Source organism: Cetorhinus maximus, chromosome 21, assembly GCF_964194155.1.
Source record: "Cetorhinus maximus chromosome 21, sCetMax3.hap1.1, whole genome shotgun sequence".
In the NCBI taxonomy this organism is placed as follows: Eukaryota; Metazoa; Chordata; class Chondrichthyes; order Lamniformes; family Cetorhinidae; genus Cetorhinus; species Cetorhinus maximus.
Window position 1 is genome coordinate 43933725 of NC_135899.1, and position 24207 is coordinate 43957931.

The 24207-nt window shown below is 45.4% G+C and overlaps 1 protein-coding gene across 2 annotated transcripts in view; it reads left to right on the forward strand.

Annotated features, from left to right (window-relative positions):
* Positions 1 to 2500: 2500 nt before the first annotated feature.
* trit1 (tRNA isopentenyltransferase 1) overlaps positions 2501 to 24207 on the forward strand; it is a 59252-nt gene continuing 37545 nt past the window's right edge. The window contains exons 1-6 of one of the 2 annotated variants that reach the window (XM_078566893.1): positions 2501 to 2763; positions 4596 to 4733; positions 12213 to 12311; positions 14061 to 14233; positions 19523 to 19680; positions 22158 to 22269. In XM_078566893.1, the coding sequence (XP_078423019.1) occupies positions 2644 to 2763; positions 4596 to 4733; positions 12213 to 12311; positions 14061 to 14233; positions 19523 to 19680; positions 22158 to 22269 (800 nt within the window). In that variant the 5' untranslated portion in view covers positions 2501 to 2643. The remainder of the gene's footprint in view (positions 2764 to 4595; positions 4734 to 12212; positions 12312 to 14060; positions 14234 to 19522; positions 19681 to 22157; positions 22270 to 24207) is intronic. The other variant, XM_078566894.1, reaches the window with a different exon arrangement.

Genomic DNA, 24207 nt, shown 5'->3' on the forward strand with positions numbered 1-24207 from the left:
CAAGCTTATCTGGCTCTCTGCAAGAGCTCTTTAGCCAGTCCCACTCCCCTGCCCCTTTCCCCCTACTCCAGCAAATATGTTTTTCTTCAGTAGCTTATCCAATTCCATTTTGAAAGTCACGATTGACTCTGCCTCCACCACCTGCTCAGACAGTGCACTCTAGATCCTCAACATTCACTGCATAAAAAGGTTTTTCTTTATGTCACCTTTGGTTCTTTTCCCAATCGCGTTACGTCAATGTTGTCTGGTTCACTACCCTTCCACCAATGGGAACAGTTTCTCTCTTCTACTCTGTCTAAACCTCTCAATTTTGAACACCTCTATCAAATCTCCCCTCAACCTTCTCCAAGGAGAACAGCCTCAGTTTCTCCAATCTATCCACATAACTGAAGTCCCTCCTCACTGGCACCATTCCTGTAAATCCTCTCTGCAATCTCTCTAATGCTTTCACATCCTTTCTAGAGTGCAGTGGCCAGATTTGCTCACAATGCTCCAATTGAGGCCAAACCAGTGTTTTATAAAGGTTCATCATAACTTCCTTCTTTTGTACTTTGTGCTCCCGTTTATAAAGCCTAGGATCCTGTGTGTTTTATTCAGAACTTTCTCAAAAAGCCTGCCACATTGAACAATTTTTGCACATCATCCCAGGTCCCTCTGCTCCTGCACAACCTTTAGAACTGTATCATAAAACAAAAACAGAATTACCTGGAAAAACTCAGCAGGTCTGGCAGCATCGGTGGAGAAGAATAAAGTTGATGTTTCGAGTCCTCATGACCCTTCAACAGAACTGAGTAAAATTAGGAGGGGTGAAATATAAGCTGGTTTAAGGTGGGGGGGTGGGGGAAGAGAAGTAGGGGGGGGAGTGGGTGTTGTTGGGACAAGCAAGCAGTGAAAGGAGCAGATAATCAAAAGATGTCACAGACAAAAGAACAAAGAGGTGTTGAAGGTGGTGATATTATCTAAGAGAATGTGCTAATTAAGAATGGATGGCAGGACACGCAAGGTGCAGCTCTAGTGGGGGTGGGGTGAAATAAGACTAAAAGGGCATAAAAGGTATAAATTTAAAAATAATGGAAATAGGTGGGAAAAGAAAAATCTATATAAATTATTGGAAAAAAACAAAAGGGAGGGGGAAGAAATGGAAAGGGGGTGGGGATGGAGGAGGGAGTTCATGATCTAAAGTTGTTGAATTCAATATTCAGTCCGGAAGGCTGTAAAGTGCCTAGTCGGAAGATGAGGTGCTGTTCCTCCAGTTTGCGTTGAGCTTCACTGGAACAATGCATGTGGGCAAGCTGTATCCTTTATTTTATATTGTCTCTCCTCATTCTTCCTGCCAAGATGAATTGTTTCACATTTCTCTGCATTAAATATCATCTGTCACTCGTCCACCCATTCCAACAACCTATATTCTCTCGAGATCTATCGCTAGCCACCTCATGGTTCACCAAGAAGCAGCACTGGGAGATAACAATGATTGTAAATAGTGTGTTGGGGATCTCTGATTGTTGTACCTGATCCCTGAACTCTGCTCTCCTTTGTCAGACTCTTGCAAGTAGACCACTGCCTGTGTAACACTGCGAAGATATTTACAGTGATTCCCTGAAAGCCTGATGCTCCACTAACACCACACTCTCCATTGGGACCTGGGGGGCTAGGAAATCCAACCCGACCCAGCTCTCCCTGGTTACCAATTGGGCCCCAATAGCCCGGCTCCCTGTTACACCTTTACCTGCAGAAGACAGGTTCCTGCAAATGAATATATGCAGCTTTACGTGTGTGTAAGTGAGGCACTTTGCGAGCCTGATTGATAATCTTTAAATTGATTGTTGGTGTAATTCTCAGCACACTCTGGATTGTTCAGCAGGTGTTGTCCAATCACAATTACATCTAACATTAGCCATTATGTTCTGAATTTTGCAAATATGGGTTGGTTGAATATAGTCATCACTCTGCCTGTTGTGTACAGCCGAAGGGACGTGCTGTTTAATTTGATCTGCCCGCAAATCTTTGGGATGCGGAGTCTACGTGCCAAGCATCACACCCGCACTGAAATTAATACACCACAACTAAACTTACCACAATGATCTACAGTTTGCGAATGACTGCAGTGTCCGTTAGATCTGGGACAGGGAGCTGAACAGTCTCAGGAACACTGACCCTTAGATTATTGGGATAGTGAGATAGAGTTTTCAGTCACTGACCAACATGACTGCAGTAAAATATCCCACAAAGAAAAGATCTTGGCTTCCCGTCTGCAAATTCTCCTAACCCTCTGTAAAAGGAGTTTCCAAAATCCATCACTGTCAGTCCAGGATGGAAATTCTCAACATGCTCAGTAATGACAATGAATGCGCCCTGCTGCATCTTGCCCCTATAAAGATGGCAGCCGCGCACGCGCCCTGCTGCACCTGCCCCCTATAAAGATGGCATCCGCGCACGCGCCCTGCTGCACCTGCCCCTTATAAAGATGGCAGCCGCGCACGCGCTCTGCTGCACCTTGCCTCCTATAAAGATGGCGGCAGCAAACCCAGTCTGGTATCAGCAAGAAATATGCATGCGCAGCGTTGGCAGCTTATCCGGTAACACCCCCAGGTGTCCCCCTGTATCCTGTCCTCCGGTGATTCCTGTTCACCTTTTCCCGCTATGTCGCTCCCTCGACCTCTGGTCGTGATTCTCGGGGCCACCGGCAGCGGGAAATCACGTCTGGCCCTCGAGCTGGGCCGGCGCTTCACCGGGGAGATCGTCAGCGCCGACTCGATGCAGGTACCGGGGATCGAGAGCCGGGCTTGGGCCTTGCCCCCTCCCCCTCCTGTGGCCGCCCCGGGGTGGGGGGCTGGGTTGAGTTTTAAACATTAGTCAAACTTCTGGATCTTTGGGACATCCCATCTCCGAGCCCGTCAAAGAAACCGGAGCCCCAAAACTCTCCTTATTTAGGAATCAGGTTCATTCACACCGACACCAATGGACTGAACCTCAACAAACTAAACACTACCACCGACCCCATCAAAACTAAACACTACCACCGACCTGATCAAAACTAAACACTACCACCGACCCCATCAAAACTAAACACTACCACCGACCCCATCAAAACTAAACACTACCACCGACCTGATCAAAACTAAACACTACCACCGACCCCATCAAAACTAAACACTACCACCGACCCCATCAAAACTAAACACTACCACCGACCTGATCAAAACTAAACACTACCACCGACCTGATCAAAACTAAACACTACCACCGACCCCATCAAAACTAAACACTACCACCGACCTGATCAAAACTAAACACTACCACCGACCTGATCAAAACTAAACACTACCACCGACCTGATCAAAACTAAACATTACCACCGACCCGATCAAAACTAAACACTACCACCGACCCGATCAAAACTAAACACTACCACCGACCCGATCAAAACTAAACACTACCACCGACCTGATCAAAACTAAACACTACCACCGACCTGATCAAAACTAAACATTACCACCGACCCCATCAAAACTAAACATTACCACCGACCCCATCAAAACTAAACACTACCACCGACCCCATCAAAACTAAACATTACCACCGACCTGATCAAAACTAAACATTACCACCGACCTGATCAAAACTAAACATTACCACCGACCCCATCAAAACTAAACATTACCACCGACCCCATCAAAACTAAACATTACCACCGACCCGATCAAAACTAAACACTACCACCGACCCCATCAAAACTAAACATTACCACCGACCTGATCAAAACTAAACATTACCACCGACCCGATCAAAACTAAACATTACCACTGACCTGATCAAAACTAAACATTACCACTGACCCAATCAAAACTAAACATTACCACTGACCCAATCAAAACTAAACATTACCACTGGCCCGATTACAACTAAACATTACCACTGAACTGATCAAAACTAAACAGTCAGCCACCCAATCAGAACTAAACACTACCTGATCAGAAATAAAACACAATCGCCAACCTGATCAGAAATTAAACACAATCACTACTCTGATCAAAACTAAACATTATCACCGACCTGATCAGATCTGAAACCGGATGGATCACCCAGCATCGACCTAGGCACCAGAAACGATAACGGCAAACTCAGCATTGTCGACGCTGCAAAGTCCTCCTAACTAACACCTAGGGGCTAGTGCCAAAATTGGGAGTGCTGTCTCACAGACTACTCAAGCAACAGCTTGACATAGTTATCCTCAGGGAATCATATCTTACAGATAATGTCCCAGACACCACCATCACCCTGGGTATGTTCTGTCCCACTGGCAGGATAGACCCAGCAGAAGTGGCGGCACAGTGGCATACAGTCAAGAGGGAGTTGCCCTGGGAGTCCTCAACATTGACTCCGGACCCCATGAAGTCTCATGGCACCAGGTCAGACATAGGCAAGGAAACCTCCTGCTGATTACCACATGCTGCCCCTCCCTCAGCTGATGAATCAGTGCTTCTGTAGGGGTGTGATTCTCTAAAGAAGGCTGTATATTGGATGCGAGGAATAGCAAAGTTCTAACAAGATAGACCCGAGTAACAATATTGATATCGATGTTTACATTACAGGTTTACAAAGGTTTGGACATCATCACAAACAAAGTGACGTGTGAGGAGCAGCAACTGTGCACTCATCACATGATCAGCTTCCTGGATCCCCTCGTCCCCTATTCTGTTGTGGACTTCAGGAATAAGGCATTGTCCGTAATATCCTTTCATCATGAATGGGTGTGTAATCAGTATGTAATGGGCGGGGAGGTTGCGGTGGTGATTTCAGTCTGTATCGGGGTGGGCAGGGATGGTGATTTCAGTCTGTATCAGGGGCATAGGATGGTGATTTCAGTCTCTGTGAGAGGGTAGGGGTGTGGATTTCAGTCTGTATCAGGGTTGGGGGTCGTGATTTCAGTATCGGGGTTAGGGGCGGTGATTTCAGCCTGTATCCGGGGGGGAGGTAGGGAGTGGTGTTTTCAGACTGTATCGGGATGGGCAGGAATGGTGAATTTAGTTTGTATTGGGTGAGTAGGGCTGGTGATTTCAGTCTGTATCAGGGGGTAGGGGTGGTGATTTCAGTCTGTATTGGGGTGGACAGGGATGGTGATTTCAGTGTGTATCTGGGTGGGGTTGGGTGGTGATTCCAGTCTGTATTGGAGGGTGGGGAGGGGGGTTAGGGGGTGGAGATTTCAGGCTGTATCGGGGTGGGCAAGGTTGGTGAATTCAGTCTGAATTGGGTGAGTAGGGGTGGTGATTTCAGTCAGTATCCGTGGAGGAGGGGGGGGAAGGGATGGTGATTTCAATCTATATCAGGTGGGGTTAAGGGGTGGTGACTTCAGTCTGTATCGGTGTGGGGTTAGGGGGTGGTGATTTCCATCTGTATTGGGGTGGGGTTGGGGTGGTGATTTCAGTCTGTATCGGGGTGGGAAGGGATGGTGATTTCAGTCTGTACCAGGGTGGGGTTAGGGGGTGGTGATTTCAGTCTGTATCGGGGTGGGCAGGAATGGTGATTTCAGTCTGTATCGGGGTGGTGTTGAGGTGGTGATTTCAGTCTGTATCGGGGTGGGCAGGAATGGTGATTTCAGTCTGTATCGGGGTGGGCAGGGATTGTGATTTCAGCCTGTATCGGGGTGGGCAGGAATGGTGATTTCAGTCTATTGGGGGGTAGGGGTGGTGATTTCAGTCTGTATCGGGGTGGGTAGGGATGGTGATTTCAGTCTGTATCGGGGGCGTAGGGGGTGGTGATTTCAGTCTGTATCGGGGTGGGCAAGGATAGTGATTTCAGTCTGTATCGGGGTGGGCAAGGATAGTGATTTCAGTCTGTATCGGGGTGGGCAGGAATGGTGATTTCAGTCTATATCAGGAGGGTAGAGGGTGGTGATTTCAGTCTTTAACGCGGTGGGCAGGAATGGTGACTTCAGTCTATATCGGGGCGGGGGATTTCAGTCTGTATCGGGGGTTGAGGTGGTGATTTCAATCTATGCAGGGTAGGGGTGATGATTACAGTCTGTATCGGGGGTAGGAATGTTGACTTCAATCTGTATTGGGGGTAGGGATGGCGATTTCAGTCTGTATTGGGCAGTAGGGGTGGTGACTTAAGTCTATCGGGGATTGGGGTGGTGATTTCAGCCTGTATTGAGGGCGAGGGGTTTTCAGCCTGTGTTGGGGTAGGGGTGGTGATTTCAACCTGTATCAGGGGGTAGGGGTGGTAAATTTCCGTCTGTATCGAGGTGGGGTTTGGGTGGTGATTTCAATCTGTATTCGGGGTGGTGATTTCAGTCTGTATTCGGGGTGGTGATTTCAGTCTGTATTCGGGGTGGTGATGTCAGTCTGTATTCGGGGTGGTGATTTCAGTCTGTATTCGAGGTGGTGATTTCAGTCTGTATCGCAGTGGGCAGGGATGGTGATCTCAGTCTATATCGGGGTGGGCAGGGATGATGATTTCAGTCTGTATCGGGGTGGGATTAGGGGGTGGTGATTTCAGTCTGTATCGGGGTGGGCAGGAATGGTGATTTCAGTCTATCGGGGTGGGGTTAGAGAGTGGCGATTTCAGTCTGTATCGGGGTGGGCAGGAATGGTGATTTCAGTCTGTATCGGGGTGGGGTTGGGGGTGGTGATTTCAGTCAGTATCGGGGTGGGCAGGAATGGTGATTTCAGTCTATCGGGGTGGGCAGGGATGGTGATTTCAGTCTGTATCGGGGTGGGCAGGAATGGTGATTTCAGTCTGTATTGGGGGTAGGGGTGGTGATATCAGTCTACATCGGGGGGGGTAGGGGTGGTGATTTCAGTCTCGGGGTGGGCAGGGATGCTGATTTCAGTCTATCGGGGTGGGCGGGAATGGTGATTTCAGTCTGTATCAGGGGATAGGGGTGGTGATTTCAGCCTATATCGGGGTGGGCAGGGATGGTGATTTCAGTCTCTATCGGGGGTTGAGGTGGTGATTTCAATCTATGCAGGTTGGGGTGGTGATTTCAGTCTGTATCAGGTTGGGCAGGAATGGTGATTTCAGTCTGTACCGGTGTGGGGTTAGGGGGTGGTGATTTCCATCTGTATCGGGGTGGGGTTGGGGTGGTGATTTCAGTCTGTATCGGGGTGGGTTTAGGGGGTAGTGATTTCAGTCTGTATCGGGGTGGGCAGGAATGGTGATTTCAGTCTGTATCGGGGTGGGCAGGAATGGTGATTTCAGTCTGTATCGGGGTGGGGTTGAGGTGGTGATTTCAGTCTATCAGGCTGGGCGGGGTGGTGATTTCAGTCTATATCGGGGTTGGGTTAGGGGTGGTGATTTCAGTCTGTATCGGGGTGTACAGGGATGGTGATTTCAGTCTATATCGGGGTGGGCAGGAATGGTGATTTCAGTCTGTATTGGGGGTGGGCGGGAATGGTGATTTCAGTCTGTATCGGGGGCAGGGGGATTTCAGTCTGTATCAGGGGTGGGCAGGGATGGTGATTTCAGTCTGTATCGGGGTGGGCAGGAATGGTGATTTCAGTCTGTATCGGGGTGGGCAGGAATGGTGATTTCAGTCTGTATCGGGGTGGGGTTGAGGTGGTGATTTCAGTCTATCAGGCTGGGCGGGGTGGTGATTTCAGTCTATATCGGGGTTGGGTTAGGGGTGGTGATTTCAGTCTGTATCGGGGTGTACAGGGATGGTGATTTCAGTCTATATCGGGGTGGGCAGGAATGGTGATTTCAGTCTGTATTGGGGGTGGGCGGGAATGGTGATTTCAGTCTGTATCGGGGGCAGGGGGATTTCAGTCTGTATCAGGGGTGGGCAGGGATGGTGATTTCAGTCTGTATCGGGGTGGGCAGGGATGGTGATTTCAGTCTGTATCGGGCTAGGTTTGGGATGGTGATTCCAGTCTGCATCGGCTGGGGGTGGTGGGGGAGGGGTTGGGGGTGGTAATTTCCGTCTGTATCGGGGTGGGGTTGGGGTGGTAATTTCAGTCTGTATCAGGATGGGGTTGGGGTGGTGATTTCAGTCTGTATCGGAGGGTAGAGGTGGTGATTTCAGTCTGTATCGGGGGTTGAGGTGGTGATTTCAATCTATGCAGGGTAAGGGTGTTGATTTCAGTCTGTATCGGGGTGGGCAGGGATGGTGATTTCAGTCTGTATCGGGGTAGGTTTGGGGTGGTGATTCCAGTCTGTACCAGCAGGGGGTGAGGAGTGGGGTTAGGGGGTGGTGATTTTCGTCTGTATCGGGGTGGGGTTGGGGTGGTGATTTCAGTCTGTATCAGGGTGGGGTTCGGGGGTGGTGATTTCGGTCTGTATCGGAGTGGGCAGGAATTGTGATTTCAGTCTGTATCAAGGTGGGGCTGGGGTGGTGATTTCAGTCTGTATCGGGATGGGCAGGGATGGTGATTTTAGTCTGTATTGGGGGTGGCCAGGAAAGGTGATTTCAGCCTGTATCGAGGTGGGCAGGCATGGTGATTTCAATCTGTATCGGGGCAGGGGAGATTTCAGCCTGTATCTGGGGTTGAGGTGGTGATTTCAATCTATGCAGGGTAGGGGTGGTGATTACAGTCTGTATCGGGGGTAGGAATGTTGACTTCAATATGTATTGGGGGTAGGGGTGGCGATTTCAGTCTGTATCAGGCGGTAGGGGTGGTGACTTAAGTCTATCGGGGATTGGTGTCGTGATTTCAGCCTGTATCGGGGGTGGGGGATTTCAGTCTGTATTGGGGTAGTGGTGGTGATTTCAACCTGTATCAGGGGGTAGGGATGGTAAATTTCCATCTGTATCAGGGTGGGGTTTGGGTGGTGATTTCAGTCTGTATTCGGGGTGGTGATTTCAGTTTGTGTTCGGGGTGGTGATTTCAGTCTGTATTCGGGGTGGGGGGGTGGCCATGTGTGTTTTGATGCTACAACTTTATCCTAGTTGAATACCCATGGCTGCTTCACTGAAACGTTTGCAACCAAATTTGATACCGAGCCATGTGAGGTATTAGGACAGGGACCAAAAGCTTTGTCAGAGAGATAGGTTTTATGGAAATTCTCACAGGAGGAGACAGAGGTAGACAGGCTGATAGGTTTTTGGAGGTATTTCCAGAGCTTAGGGCCTCAATCGCTGACTGCATTGCTGCCAGTGATGAAAAATCAGGTGTTGTACAAGAGACCAGAATTGGAGGAATGCAGATAACTTGGATGGTTGCAGGTCAGGAGGAGACTACAGAGATAGGGAGGGGTGAGGCCACAGGGAATTTAAAAGCAAGGATAGGAATCTTAAAACTGAGGCATTGGTTGACTGGGGGCCAATTCTGTCAGTGAGCGCAGGGGCAAAGGGTGAACTGGATTTGGTGCGACTTTGAATGGGGCCAGCAGAGTTTTGGATGAGTTTAAGTTTGTGCGGAGTGGAAGGTGGGAGGCTGATTAAAGCATTGGAAAAGTCAGGTTTCGAGGTAGCAAAGGCATGGACGAGAGTTTCAAGAGATAATCTGAGGCTGGGATGGAGTCAAGTGATGCTACAGGGTTAGAAGTGGACCTTCTGGGTGATGGAGCAGATATTTGATTAGAAGCTCATAGCAGGCTAAAGTATGACACCATCATTGTGAACAATCTGATTCAGCTGTCTGCAGACAGTTGTCAGGGAAAGGAATGAAGTTGATGGTTAGGGAACAGTGTCTGTGATGGGTCTAAAAACTATTGTTTGGCTCTCCCTAATATTTAATTGGAGGAAATTTCCTCTCATTTATGATGGATGTCTCACAAGCACCATGACAAATTGAGACAGTGGAGTGTCAAGAGAGGTGGTGAGGTAGCACTGGGTGTTTCTGTACATGTGGGATGTCATCTGTCTTCAGATGATGTCAGTGAGGGGTAGCAGAGAAATAGGAGGGGCTAAGGATAAAGCACTGGGGCGCTCCAGAGGCAATGGCGCAAGAGCAGGAAGAGAACCAATTCCAGGCCTCTGGCCTTGACTGGATAGACGAGAATGGAACCAGGCGAGGATAGTCCCACCCACTTGGACAGCAGAGAACATAAGAAGTAGGAGCTGGAGTAGACCATATGGCCTTCAAGCCTGCTGCACCGTTTAATACAATCATGGTTGATCTTCTGCTTCAACTCCACTTTCCAACCCACTCCCCATATTCGTTCATCCCCTGAGAGACCAAGAACCTTTCTGTCTCAGCCTTAAATATGTTCAACAGTGGAGCATCCAAAACCTTCTGGGGTAGACGAGTTCCAAAGATTCACAACCCTCCTATCTCAGTCCTAAATGATCGGCCCCTTATCCTGAGACTTTGGCCCCTTGTTCTAGATTCCCCAGCAAGGGGAAACAACATCTCAGGGTCTACTCTGTCAAGCCCCATCAGAATCTTAAATGTTTCAATAAGATCACCTCTCATTCTTCTAAACTCTGGAGAGTATAGACCCAATTTACTCAGCCTTTCAAAATAGGACAGCCTCTCAACCCAGGAACCAATCGAGTAAATCTTTGCTGTGCTGCCTCTAATAAAAGTATATCCTTCCTTTAGGTATGGTGACCAAAACTGCACCAAATACTCCAGGTGTGATCTTATGAAAGCCCGGTACAATTGTCGCAAGACTTCCTTATTCTTGTATTCCAATTCCCTTGCAATCAACATGCCATTTGTCTTTCCAATTGCTTTCTGCACTTGCATGCTCATTTTTTGTATTCCTTGTACGAGTACACCCAAGCCTTTTTGAGCATCAACATTTAGAAGTTTCATGTCTTTTAAAAATATTCTGCTTTTCTTGTCTACTGAAGTAAATAATCTCACACTCACCCACTCCTGCTACCTTGTTGCCCACCCGCTTAACCTGTCTCAGCAGCCTCTTTGTATCTTCACAACTTACATTGCAACTTGCTGTATATCATCAGCAAGCTGAGGAGGAGAGGCATTAAAGGGCAACGGTGTGGTCAACTGTGTCAAAAAAAACTGCGGCGAAGTTAAGAAGGGTTAGGGTTAGTTTGTCACCATCATAGGATGTAATTTGTGACTTTGATAAGGCTCATCTCAGAACTATGATAGAGACAGAAATCTGGAGGAATTCACTCATGGAGTTGCAGGAAGGATGAGCAGGAATTTGGAAGATGACAATGTGTTCAAGAATGTGGCAAGGAAAAGGAGATTGGAGATGGGATGGTAGTTCATCAAGACAGAGGACACAAGGGTTTTTTTGAGGGGGGGGGATGATGCTGGGAGATTATAATGGTTAAGGAGAGGGAACTGCTAACAACATCAGTTAACATTGGCACCAGGAAGGAAAGTTTAGTGGTCAGCAGCTTGGTAGTAGCATCAATGGAGCAGGAGGTTGGTCTTATGGACAAGATGAACTTGGAAAAGGCACAAAACAGGAGACAGGAGAGAAACTAGAGAACGGTGCTAGTTCAAAGCTAGGACAGGGGTGAAACTTGGGAGAAGTTAAACATGGTGGGCTCGGGGTAGAGAGGGAAACTGCAGAGGCAACTGAACTGATGGTCTCAACCTTAGCGATGAGAAACTCCATGAGCTACTCGCACGCACTTACTGGTGGGGATAGAGGAGGCGGGGAGATGGTCTAAGAAGATGGTCAGTCGTGGAGAATTCAAGTTGGGCATTATCTTTGCATTCCAGTATGGCCTGGGAATAGTGAGCAGTCTTAGCAGAGGAGGGTGGGCCCAATTATGATTTATTCATGGCTATAAACAAACATAAAAGTTTTACAGATTGTGAGATCAGGAACTAGTGACATAATGTGAGGTGAGATGATATCAGTTCACTATGTCTGTGATCAGTTTTGATGCTAAGATTGGAGACACTGCCCTGACTTGTTGGCTTTGGTTTTTACTGATGATGTGATTGCTGGGATAATGTTGGCTTGTGGTTTGTTGCTAGTTTTCTTTTGAAGTGCTGACTCACAGGATCAGTTTGGATGAGTAAAGCCTTTTGGCAGAAGGAGTCTCAGATTTTGATCTAAAAGATGGCAACTTTGACAGTGCAATACTCCCTCAGTACTGCAGTGGAGTCTCTGGTTTGAGGCTTGAATCCCATGACCTTTTGACTCGGATGCAAGTATTACCAACAGTATCTGATTCTTCCCAGACTTGGTTTATTTTTAATGTTACAATCCTGCGCTCTTTGCTCCTATTGTGCAGTGTTACTTGGCCTGGCAAGAGATCGTACTCTGTATTTTAATGTTCAGATTGAATGCAATCTTCCAACATTAAACAAATGAATTTTTCATTAACTTCACACATTCAAGATATTATTGACAGACAGAAGATCCCAATTATCGTGGGAGGAACCAATTACTACATCGAATCACTGCTTTGGAAAGTACTGGTGGACACAAAGGTACAGGGGAGAGTCTCACTGAGCTTTGTAAAGTGGCTCATCAGCCACAAATCAACAGAAAGCTTCGCTGAGCATTGTATCATGGGAAGAGTGGGTCATTAGGTATTGTATCACAGATTGGGGTAGGGAGATGACTGGTCACTGAGTATTGTACCATATAATGGCAGGGGAGACTCAACCCTCTGTCAAAATGAAAGATTTCAGGGTGATAATATGCTGTAGGCTGAAGAGCAGAATGCAATTCTATCAGTTAAGTTAAATGACTTACAGGGAGTGTAGTACTTTCATTATTTTGTATTATGCAGAAACATAGAATTGTTACAGCGCAGAAGGAGGCCATTTGGCCCATCATGTCTGCACCAGCTGTCTGAATGAGCAACTCACCTAGTACCATTCCCCCCCGTCTTCTCCCCATAACGCTGCACATTCTTCCTTTTCAGATAACAGTCCAATTCCCTTTTGAATACTTCAATTGAACCTGCCTTCATTACACTATCAGGCAGTGCATTCCAAACCCTGACCACTCGCTGTGTGAAAAAGTTTCTCCTCATGTCACATTTTTGCTTCTTTTACTAATTTAAACCTGTGTCCTCTCATTCTTGATTCTTTCATGAGTGGGAACAGTTTCTCCCTATCTACTCGTCCAGATCCCTCATGATTTGAATAACTCTATCAAATCTGCTGTCAACCTTCTCTCTAAAGAAAACAGTCCTAACTTCTCCAATCTATCTTCATAACTGAAGTTCCTCATCCCTGGAACCATTTTCGTGAATCTTTTCTGTACTTTCTCTGTTACCCTCACATACTTCCTAAAGTGTGTCACCCAGAACTGGGCTCAGTACTCCAGCTGAGGCTAAGCTGGTGACTTATACAAATTCAACATAATTTCCTTGCTCTTGTACTCTATGTCCCTATTAGTAAAGCCTAAGATACTGTATGCTTTATTAACTGCTCTCCCAAACTGTCCTGCCACCTTCAATGATTTATGCACATATACACCCAGGTCCCTCTGCTCCTGCACCCCCTTTAGAGTTGTATCCTTTATTTTATATTGACTCTCCATGTCCTAGGTCATTAATATATATCAGGAAAAGCAAGGGAACTGACCCCTAGGGAACTCCACCACAAACCTTCCTCCAATCCAAAAAAACATCCATTAACCACTACTCTGTTTCCTGTCACTCAGCCAATTTCATATCCATGTTGCTGTTGTCCTTTTTATTCCATCAGCTATAACTTTGCTCACAAGTCTGTTGTGTGGCACTATATCAAGCGTTTTGGAAGTCCATATACACCATGTCAACAGCATTGCCCTCATCAACCCTCTCTGTTACCTCTTCAAAAATAAACACAAAATATACACAGTTCCAGCTGAGCCAGTGTGAATCTGATCATTACTTTTGTTCTGTATGTTCAGATGTTATGTGTATTTGAAAAATGAAAGCAGCTTAGTTACTCAATCAGTCTCTTTTTCCTGGGTATTACTGTGTACCATTGAAGAGATACACATCAGTTCAGCCTACAATAGAGTGCTGCTGTTATTTCCCCATGTTATTCTGTTGTACAAGTAGATGGAGGGAAATGTGAGTGAAATCCGATGAAAGTGAGATGACTTATAGGAACAACTGATGCCGCTGAACTCGTGAATGGTTTGACTACAGCCCTGAATTTCTAGCAGTCTTTGACTCTCTCTTCAGGAGATTAAATTATACTTGCTTTCATTGATTGGTGCTATGCTCTGTCATGTAGGAAGGGAAGGTTTGTTCTGCTACAGATGGAGCGGCTGGGAGTAGAACATCATCACCCAACAGGAAGCAAGAACTGGAAAAACTCAACTGTCTAGAACTCCACAAACGATTGGTGGAGGTTGACCCTGAAATGGCAGAAAAATTACACCCACATGATAAACGCAAGGTCGCAAGGTCAGCTTAATCTGAGTGACAGTTATATGAATATCATTACCTCTCCTTCATCCGATGGAGTTGACATAACGATTGTCTAATTCAATGTGGTCCACATGCTGTATTCTTGCTGCTTGTCTTTACCTAAGTCAGGTCCTCTGTACTGGAGTTGACACTGAGAGATGCACAAACTGCATGGTAGCAGATGGGAGTGTCAGCTGCGGCTCACTTGGTAGCATTGTTGAGGGTTCAAGTCCCATTCTAGAGACTTAAGCACATAAACCAGGCTGACACTCCAGTGAGTACAGGGGAAGTACTGCACTGTCAGACGTGCCCACTCTCGAGTGCACCACGGAGAACTAGGGAGTTCCTCTTGATAGCCTGGTCACTAATCCTTCAACCAATGTTACTAAAGAACCTGGTCATCACGTTGATGTTTGTGGAATTTTACTGTACACAAGTGAGCATTTCCTACATTACAAGAGTAACTAAACCTAAAGGTACTCAGTTGGCTGTAAAGTGCTCATGGAAGATGTTCAGCCGATGTTTGAGCGACTAGCACTGTTGGATCAAGGGAGACTTTGGAGGTGGAGATTATTCATGTTCATAATTTCCTCTTTGTGGTCATGAATCAGCTGCATCTCCACGTGGGTTAAAGACCAACTCCAGACATTGGTCTGAATACTCCCAACCTCATGGAGGTTGGTGGCCAGAAAAATAGAGAGAGCCACATCGGGACGGCTCCCTGACGCATTCCTGCTCCAATCCACAGAGGCAGGCAGCAAATTTGTGCAACTAAGGCCCCGCTCAGGCCACTTTGTGATGAGATTGTGCATTTTATCAACATCATGGGCAGAGGCCACCAGCTTAATCGAGGCAGCCCACCCAGCGGCAGACCCAAGGCCACAGGAGATGAAGGTTCTATGCTCCAGTGACAGGCCTCATGGCTGAAAGGCTGCCACCCTGACCATTAATAGTCCTGCAGAGGAGTTTCCCCCAATCCGGGTCCCTTTAATTGATCACTTGTGTGCAGGCAGCCAAGTGCTGCATGTGGGGCCTGCCTGCCTGACATTGCTGTGGGTCCTCTGATTGGGCCTGCAGTCTCGGGAGCCGGGAGTCAATTAAGTGGTTGCTGACAATATGGGCGGACTCAGGTCCACCTTGGATCTGATGTCAGGGTCCTGTGGACGGCTGGAAAATTCACTCATTTTGGCACAGTGTCTGGGCCAGCCTGCTGTCTAACATTTCAGCAAAGCTGGAAGTTTCACATGTTATGTCCAAGATGTACCCAGAAGCTGCACTAGGACAAAAGTGTCAGATGCATGGGAAAACCATGCATCTCCAAGTTCCACTCCAAATCACACACCGTCCCACCTTGGGCATATATGACCGTTCTTCAAGGTCGCTGGGTATAAAGCCTGGAACCCAAATGGAACATTATGTAGGTGTAAAGACATCCGTTTGCCATGCTTCCTCCGCTGCTGCTTCTCCAGGACCAGCAAATACAAAGCTATTTCTGTCTATAAAATCACTTGTAGCTCCTTTTGGATCAGTGCGCTAACTGTTCCCTGGACAAACCGGTGTGGATAACAGGTACAGTACAGCTTTAAGAAGCTGTTTAAGTTTCTCTCCCTCTCTTTGTTCAGCAGCAGAATAGCAAAGAGTCTGTGACTTACAGATTTACCAAAAGCAGCAATGTATTTGTAAGAGCAGGAACCCTACAGAAAGGAAGTGGCTTCCTTGTGATGACTATTATCTGGGCTCTTAAAAGAATGATTTACGGGGACATCTGTTGCTTGAGAATCAGCCTGAGTGGAGAGTGGAGATCCCAGTCTGCACTGAATGCTCAACAGTGTTAGAGGTACTAAACTACATGGAATTTACAGCACCAAAACAGGCTATTTGGCCCAACTTATCCATGCCAGTGTTTATGCAGCCATAAGCCTCTTCCCACCTCTCTTCGTCTCACCCTATCAACATTAGCTCCTATTCCCTTGTCACTCAATACTTATCTGGTTTCTCTTTAAATGCATTTGTGTTATTTACCTCAACCACTCCTTTGTGTTAACAAGTTCCACATTCATTTTAAAGACCTCCATTGGGTCAACCCTCAGCTTTCTCTTTTCTGTGCCTGTTTACTCTTTCCTGATGGTTATTACTTTTCGCTTCTGTTATCAAACTTGTAATTTTTTTTGTATCTTATTCAGTGCCACTAGGTTCTTTTTATGATATGGAGACCAGAATTGTGCACAGTTCACACTATCCACACCATACTCTCTGATTTGGCAATATAACTGCTCAATATTGGCTGCTTTGCAATGACTGGATTGCTTATCACTCCCAACCCCTTTCAGCCCCTTCCCTCACTAGCTCCACACCATTCATTAGAAATATTCCCCATGTTTTCGACCAGCATGTACGACTTATCTGTATTGAATTTTATCTGCTATAATTCAGCTTGTTTGTCCCTTTTACATGTGGGATCACTCCTCTTGTTTTCCTGTGCACTCTAGTGAATGTATACCCTGATGGAAACTTGGCAGCCAGAATTGAGTGCAATAGTCCAGGTGAAGTCTGGCCAGAGAATTGTAAAACTCAGCCTCATCGTCCACTCCTCTTGTTACAAGTCCCACTGTTCGATTTCTTATTGGTTCCTCATGTCATCTAACAGTGGAAGTGAAAAATCTATTGTTCAAACTTTTTCAAATTCTCGTCCTCTCTTAATTATGCTCTCTTCACTGTGCACCTACAACACTCATATTTTTGCCCAATATACATTATATTTGTCAGAATTAAATGAAATTTGGCAGTCATCTGCTGAATTCCAATGCAGGTTTAACTCCACGATATCATTGACTGTATTCTCTTACCCCATTCCCTCCTATCTGAACTCTTCCCCACCTCCCTGCTGGCCTGCTCGACCAGTGGTCTCCTGTCCAAAACGTTTCTATGTTTATCCTTTCTGAATTTCAAACTATCAAATAAATATCAAGCTAACAATAGAAAGGAAAAGCTTGCTTTTATATAGCACCTTTCATCTGTTCATGAGGACGCAAAGTGCTTCACAACCTATTAATTTTAAAGCGTAATGTAGGCAAATATGGCCAACCATCTGTGCAAGGCAAGGTCCCAAATAACAATCCCCACACCATCTGTTAATTATTTCTTAAATAGTTCCAAGGTACTTGGCACCTCTGCTCCATCCAACAGTCCAACATATGACCACTTTTATGTGAAGCATTTCCTCCAATCGGTCTATAATTACATTTTGCTCATTTGGAGCATGTCTGTTGGTTCTACTTCTGCAATTGCAAGTTTTTGGGACTCATCTCTTGCAGTAGGGCTTGAACTCACAACCCTCTGACACTGGGACAAGAGCTGATGCAATGGTATTTTGACGCATGTAAGTGGTGCAGTCCCTGAGTATTTCTATAAGATTAAAAATGGTATTATAGGAACGTTAAAGTGAACATTTTAAATCCAGTGAGAAAGCTGATATATGTGGCTGAGCTGTAAATTGTAGTCAAAGTATTACTTTACTCAAGATCTTGAATCTTGCTGTCAGCAGCTGATTATCCCTAGCCTATACAAGGTCAAAGGTAGTATCCTGGCTCCTGTAGGTGTGATCTTAAAAACTAAGAGAAAAGCCCATTTTACATATAAGTATGTAGAATTTAGAATCACGGAATGTTTACAGCGTATTCAGTGGTGCCATGAAGCGTTATTAATATATATAATATTTTAGAAAATATTTTTCTTTTAAAATAAAGGTTTAGTCTATGGGTATGCCTGAATTGGATTAAAGCCAGTTAGTCTGTGTGCTTTGATGGGTACTAGTTTTGATATGGAAGAGAGATAGCGTGCATTTTGAATAGAGCATTCAAGAAGTGGGGTGAAAATTGACACCTTTCTAGCAGCTACCAAGCAATATGTTTAGATTACTAATAAAATTGGTATTATGAAAGGGGTTTCATTGTTAAAAGGTGAAGTTCAAAGAGGTTGTTGATACAATGAGAATTAACATTCAATGGGGCTGGTGGGTATAACTTCAGCAGTTTTCTGGTGTGCGGGCAGATGCAATGTAAGATCAAAAGGCAGCTGCAAGCCTCCAACCGGCTCCACAGTGAAAAGAACCTCATTTTGAACTCGTAAGGTGAAAATGCTTTGCCTGGTGTCTGGTTAAGTCTATGGGTTGCTGTTGCCTTAATGGAGATTAGTTTGGGAATTTGTTAAAAGTTATGATAATAGTAATTTTTAGCCATGTGTATATATATTTTAACCCTATGTCGCCTCTGGTTCTTTTGCCCTTCACTTTAAATCAGTGTTCCCTGCTTCTCAACACTTCCACCAATGGAATAATTTCTCCCTCTCTACTTTGTTCAGACCTCTCATGATTTTGAATACCTCAATCAAATCTCCTTTCAACCTTCTCTTTAAAGAGAAGAACCCCAACTTTGTCAATCTATCCGTGTAACTGGAGTCCCTCATCCCTGGAACCATTCTTGTAAATCTTTTCTTCACCCTGTCTAAAGCCTTCACATTCTTCCTAAAGTGCAATACCCAGAATTAGACACAATGCTCCAGTTGAGGCCAAACCAGTGTTTTATAAAGGTTTAATATAACTAACTTCTTTTGTACTTTGTGCTCCTCTTTATAAAGCACAGGATCCCGTATGCTTTATTCAGCACCTTCTCAACTTGTCCTGTCATCTTCAATGATTTGTGTACATTTGTCCATGGCCCCTCTGCTCCTGCACCAGATTTAGAATTGTAACCTTTATATTGTCTCTCCTCCTTCTCCCTATCAAAGTGAATAACTTCACACCTCTCTTGCTAAATTTCATCTGCCACGTGTCACCCATTCCACCAGCCTATCTATATTTTTTTGAAGTTCTACACGATCCTCCTCACAGTTACCAATACAGCACAGAAATAGGTTGTTCGGACAATCTAGTCTGTGTCGGCATTTATGCTCCATATGAGCCTGTTCCCACCTTACATTGTCTCACCCTATCAACATATCCTATTCCTCTCTCTCTCCATGTGTTTATTTAGCTTCCCCTTAAACGCACCTATTCCATTTGCTTTAGGTACTCCCTGTGTAGCAAGCACTAGATTCTAACCATTCTCTGGGTGAAGAAGTTTTTCCTGAATTCCCTATCAGATTTATTGGTGACTATCTTATAATTATGACCCCTAGTTTTGAAATCCCCACAAGTGGGAACATTTGAACTGTGTTAAAGTTATATCCAGACCTAAAGAGACAAAGGCTTTATGCTTGTAACAGTGTCAATAACTCAGTAACACACAGTTTTTCTCTGAGCAGAAGTCTGCAGGTCTATGAGGAAGTTGGAATTCCCCACAGCAAACTTCTACAGCAGCAGCGCCAGGAGGAAGGGGGAGGACCCCTTGGAGGAGCTCTGCGCTTTCAACGGCCCTGCATAATGTGGCTGCACGCTGACCTGTCGGGTAAGAGAAAGTCTGAATAAACAAATCTGCGTGATGATCTCATTGTATCATAGGCATCAATATTAACCACCTTCCCCTGTGCCACCTAGTGGCTTGGAGAATGCTTCTCCAACTGGCCATGTACATGGTGGCAGGTTTCAAGCTCTTGAGAGGCAGTGCATTCCATTAAAGTATTTAAAGCAGCTTTCTACAGTGCAGTTGGGAACCTGGTTTAAATTTAAGTTGTCACGCATCTCCCAGGGCATGGGGATTGACAGTGTAAATACAAGCAGCAATTGAAAATAAATCAGAAATATATTGAGAGCACTATACCTCTGACTGGCCAGCAGAAGTGGTGCTGTCGATATTTTTTGTGAATCTTTGTTTCGCCCTTTAAACACTAAAGTTTATTTCTTTCTTGCGTTTCCTCTCTGCAGCGGAACATCTGCTCCAAACACTCCATGTGGGATTCAGTTACATTCTACTGACTGTATATACTGTGTTTTAGTCTTAAAGGATTGAAATCATTGCTGTTCGTTGAGCTGTAACTTCTCAATGACTTGTAATTATTTTGAGATTTTCCTCCTGTTATTTCATCTTTGTTTCAAATGCCTTTTGAGGAGTTAATTCTCTAGGAGACCAGCCCGTGCAGAGTGAGCTGAGTGAGAGTAACATTGCAAACAACTTGGAAGAAGGACCTAGGGGAATTCTAAATTGGAAATTGCTAAGTGAAGAGAATAAGAATTAAATTCGGGGGCTGAAGTGCTAGGTGACTTGGGAGAGTGAGAGTTTATGAAGGAGAAATGGTAGAAGATGAGGCATTGAAAGGAGAAGAAGATGATAGACAAGTAAGGGATAGGTTGAGTTGGGGCCTAGCAAAAAGAACTAAGAAACCATCACCATCGATGTCAGGGATCGATGGTAGGGTTTTGAGGTTTGTGACTCCATAAATTGGAAGGAATTACAATCTATGGCAAGTTCCAGTCTGGGCCAAGATGGTATAATACTACTTTGCATCAATGTTGGCTCCTGGTGGCTGCGATGTGAACCAACACCATTCCACCGCCCCCGCCCTCTGTTGTGAGCTTCTTTGTTCCACACCCACCAGTGGCTGTGGTGTGAGCCTCCCCCCTCCATACCACACCCCACCCCTGGTGGCTGCAGTGATGAGCTTATGCTGATTGGAAGATGAAGGGACATGTGAACACCTGGGAGGGTGACAGAAACTCATCTGAAAACCTTAGGGAGAAAAAGGCAAGTGGAAGTGTGGAATGATAATGTGGTGTGAATGGGATGATTGCTGTGGAGGTGAGAGCATTTTGAAAGGGGTTGGAGCAATAACAGGAAGAATCATACAATCTTACAACACAGAAGGTGGCCCTGCATCCCATAGTGACTGTGCTTGGTTTTTGAAAGAACTATCCAATTCGTCCCACTTCCTTGCTCTTCTCCCACAGTGCTGTAAATGCTTCCTTTTCAAGTAGTTATCCAATTCCCTTTCAAAAGTTGTCTATTTAGTTAGTGTGTCTTTTACTTTAGTTTCAATTTTTCCCTTTTTCTTCATCTATGGTGTTTTATTACTGGCTAGTTTGTTCATTTTAGCAGAATATATTCTTCTGGACTTTATTGATCATCAGTTTAAATATTTCCCACTGCTGTTCTATTTTGCTCATCAGTAAATTTTTCCAGTTTATTTTCCCAAATTCCATTCTCATCCACTTAAAATCAGCTTTATTCCAATTTATTACTTTGGTCTTTCTCTTACTTATATCTTCCTGAATCCTTATCTTCAACTGCATTATGATGTGCTCATTTATTTAGGATTAAACAATTAAATGAACAGTCCCAGTACAAAGAGCATATTTACAACAAGGATAACCTTTGCTATCCCATTACCATTGTTCTGTCAGTTAATCAAATCATACAGCACAAGAAGCCATTCAATTCATTGTGTCTGTGACAACTCTGAAAGAACAATTCAATTAATCACACTCCCCTGCTCTTTTCCCATAGCACTGCAAGTGTTTCCTTACAAATATTTATTCAATTAGGCATGGCCACTAGTCGTGCGGTTAAAATCAGGGATTTTTGAGGCCAGAATTGGATGAGTGCAGAAATCTTTGTGTTTTTCTGGAAGGAGGTTACAGAGAGAGGAAGGGATGAGATCATGGAGGGATTTGAAAACAAGGAGGAGAATGTTAAAATTAAACAGTTGCTTAACTGGGGACTGATGTAAGTCAGTGAGCACGCTGCGATGTCTTAAGCAATTAGAGGATCTAGGGGCTGTGGAGAGAAAACGGTGGTAGCCCTTGAGGTGGGACATCCTGAGGGAGCAGAGGTTGAGTTGATACGCCTTGAGACATTTAGACCAGATCTGTTGGTGTCTGTGATTATTGTTTAATTCCTAGGCTTGAATTATCTTTCTCTTGTACAATAATTTATTATAAAATCTTTGCGAAATGTTGCAAATCTTACAGTTCTTCATTTTTTGCCTCTAGTTCTTGATCAGCGTTTGGAGCGTCGGGTCGATGACATGCTCGCTGCAGGCCTTCTGGAAGAACTAAATGGTTTTCACGCTCGATACAACCAGCAGAAAATTGCTGAGAACAGGTCTGTTCACAGCCATGATTGGGCAGAAAAATCTGTCCTGTTAGAGCATCATACTCAAAACAGTTTCAAATGCTGTTATAAGGCTAGAGGAGTTTACAGAAGTAGGAAGGAGTAAGGTTATGAAGAGATTTTTTTACATGATGATTTTAATTTTTTAAAAATTCATTCACGGGATGCGGGCTTCGCTGGCTGGACCAGCATTTATTGCCCATGCCTAGTTGCCCCTGAGAAGGTGGTGGTGAACTGCCTTCTTGAACCACTGCAGTCCATGAGGTGTAGGTACACCCATAGTGCTGTTAGGAAGGGAGTTCCAGGATTTTGACCCAGCGACAGTGAACGAACAGCGAGATATTTTCAAGTCAGGACGGTGAGTGACTTGGAGGGGAACTTCCAGGTGGTGGTGTTCCCATGTGCCTGATGCCCTTGTCCTTCTAGATGGCAGTGTCGTGGGTTTGGAAGGTGCTCTTTAAGGAGACTTGGTGGCCTTGGTGAATTCCTGCAGTGCATCTTGTAGATGGTACACACTGCTGCTACTGTGCATTGGTGGTGGAGGGAGTGAATGTTTGTGGATGTGGTGCCAATCAAGCGGGCTGCTTTGTCCTGGATGGCATCAAGCTTCTTGAGTGCTGTGGGAGCTGCAATCATCCAGGCAAGTGGGGAAAACTCCATCACACTCCTGACTTGTAGAAGGTGGACGGGCTTTGGGGAGTCAGGAGGTGAGTTACTCGTCGCAAGATTCCTTGCCTCTGACCTGCTCTTGCAGCCACAGTATGTATATGACTCGACTTGTTCAGTTTCTGGCCAATGGTAACCCCCAGGATGTTGGTGGTAGGAGATTCAGTGATGGTAATGCCATTGGACATCATAGGAATCATTCGACGACAAGATTCTCTCTTGTTGGAGATGGTCATTACCTGGCACTTGTGTGGCGCGAATGTTACTTGCCACTTGTCAGCCCAAGCCTCGTTATTATACAGGTCTTGCAGCATTTAACATTGTGCAATCATCAGCGACCTCTGACTTTATGATGGAAGGAAGTCATTGATGAAGCAGCTGAAGATGGTTGGGCCGATGACATTACCCCGAGGAATTCCTGCGGTGATATCCTGGAGCTGAGATGACTGACCTCCAACAACCACAATCATCTTCCTTTGTGTTAGGTATGACTCCAACCAGTGGAGAGTTTTCCCTGATTCGCATTGATTCCAGTTTTGCCAGGACCCCTTGATGCCACACTCGGTCAAATGTGGCCTTGATGCCAAGGCCTCACCTTGGGAGTTCAGCTCTTTTGTCCATGTTTGTACCAAGTCTGTAATAAGGTCAGGAGCTGAGTGGCCCTGGCAGAACCCAAACTGGGTGTCAGTGAGCAGGTTATTGCTAAGCAAGTGCGCTTGATAGCACTGTTGATGACTCCTTGCATTACTTTACTGATGATCGCGAGTAGACTGATGGGGCGGTAATTGGCCGGGTTGGATTTGTCCTGCTTTTTGTGTACAGGACGTACCTGGGCAATTTTCCACATTGCCGGGTAGATGCCTGCGTTGTAGCTGTATTGGAACAGCTTGGCTAGGGATGTGGCGAGCTCTGGAGCACAAGTCTTCAGTAGTATTGCCGGAATATTGTCAGGGCCCATAGCCTTTGCACTATCCAGTGCTTTCAGCAGTTTCTTCATATCACATGGAATTAATTGAATTGGCTGAAGACTGGCATCTATGATGCTGGGTACCTCCAGAGGAAGAGGCCGAGATAGATCATCCATTCTGTACTTCTGGCTGAAGATTGTAGCAAATGCTTCAACCTTATCTTTTGCTGGGTTCCTCCATCAGTGAGGGATATTTGTGGAACCTCCTCCTCCAGTGAGTTATTTAATTGTCCACTACCATTTACGACTGGATGTATTAGGACTTGTAATGGAAGTATCATTTTTCCTGACGTTAC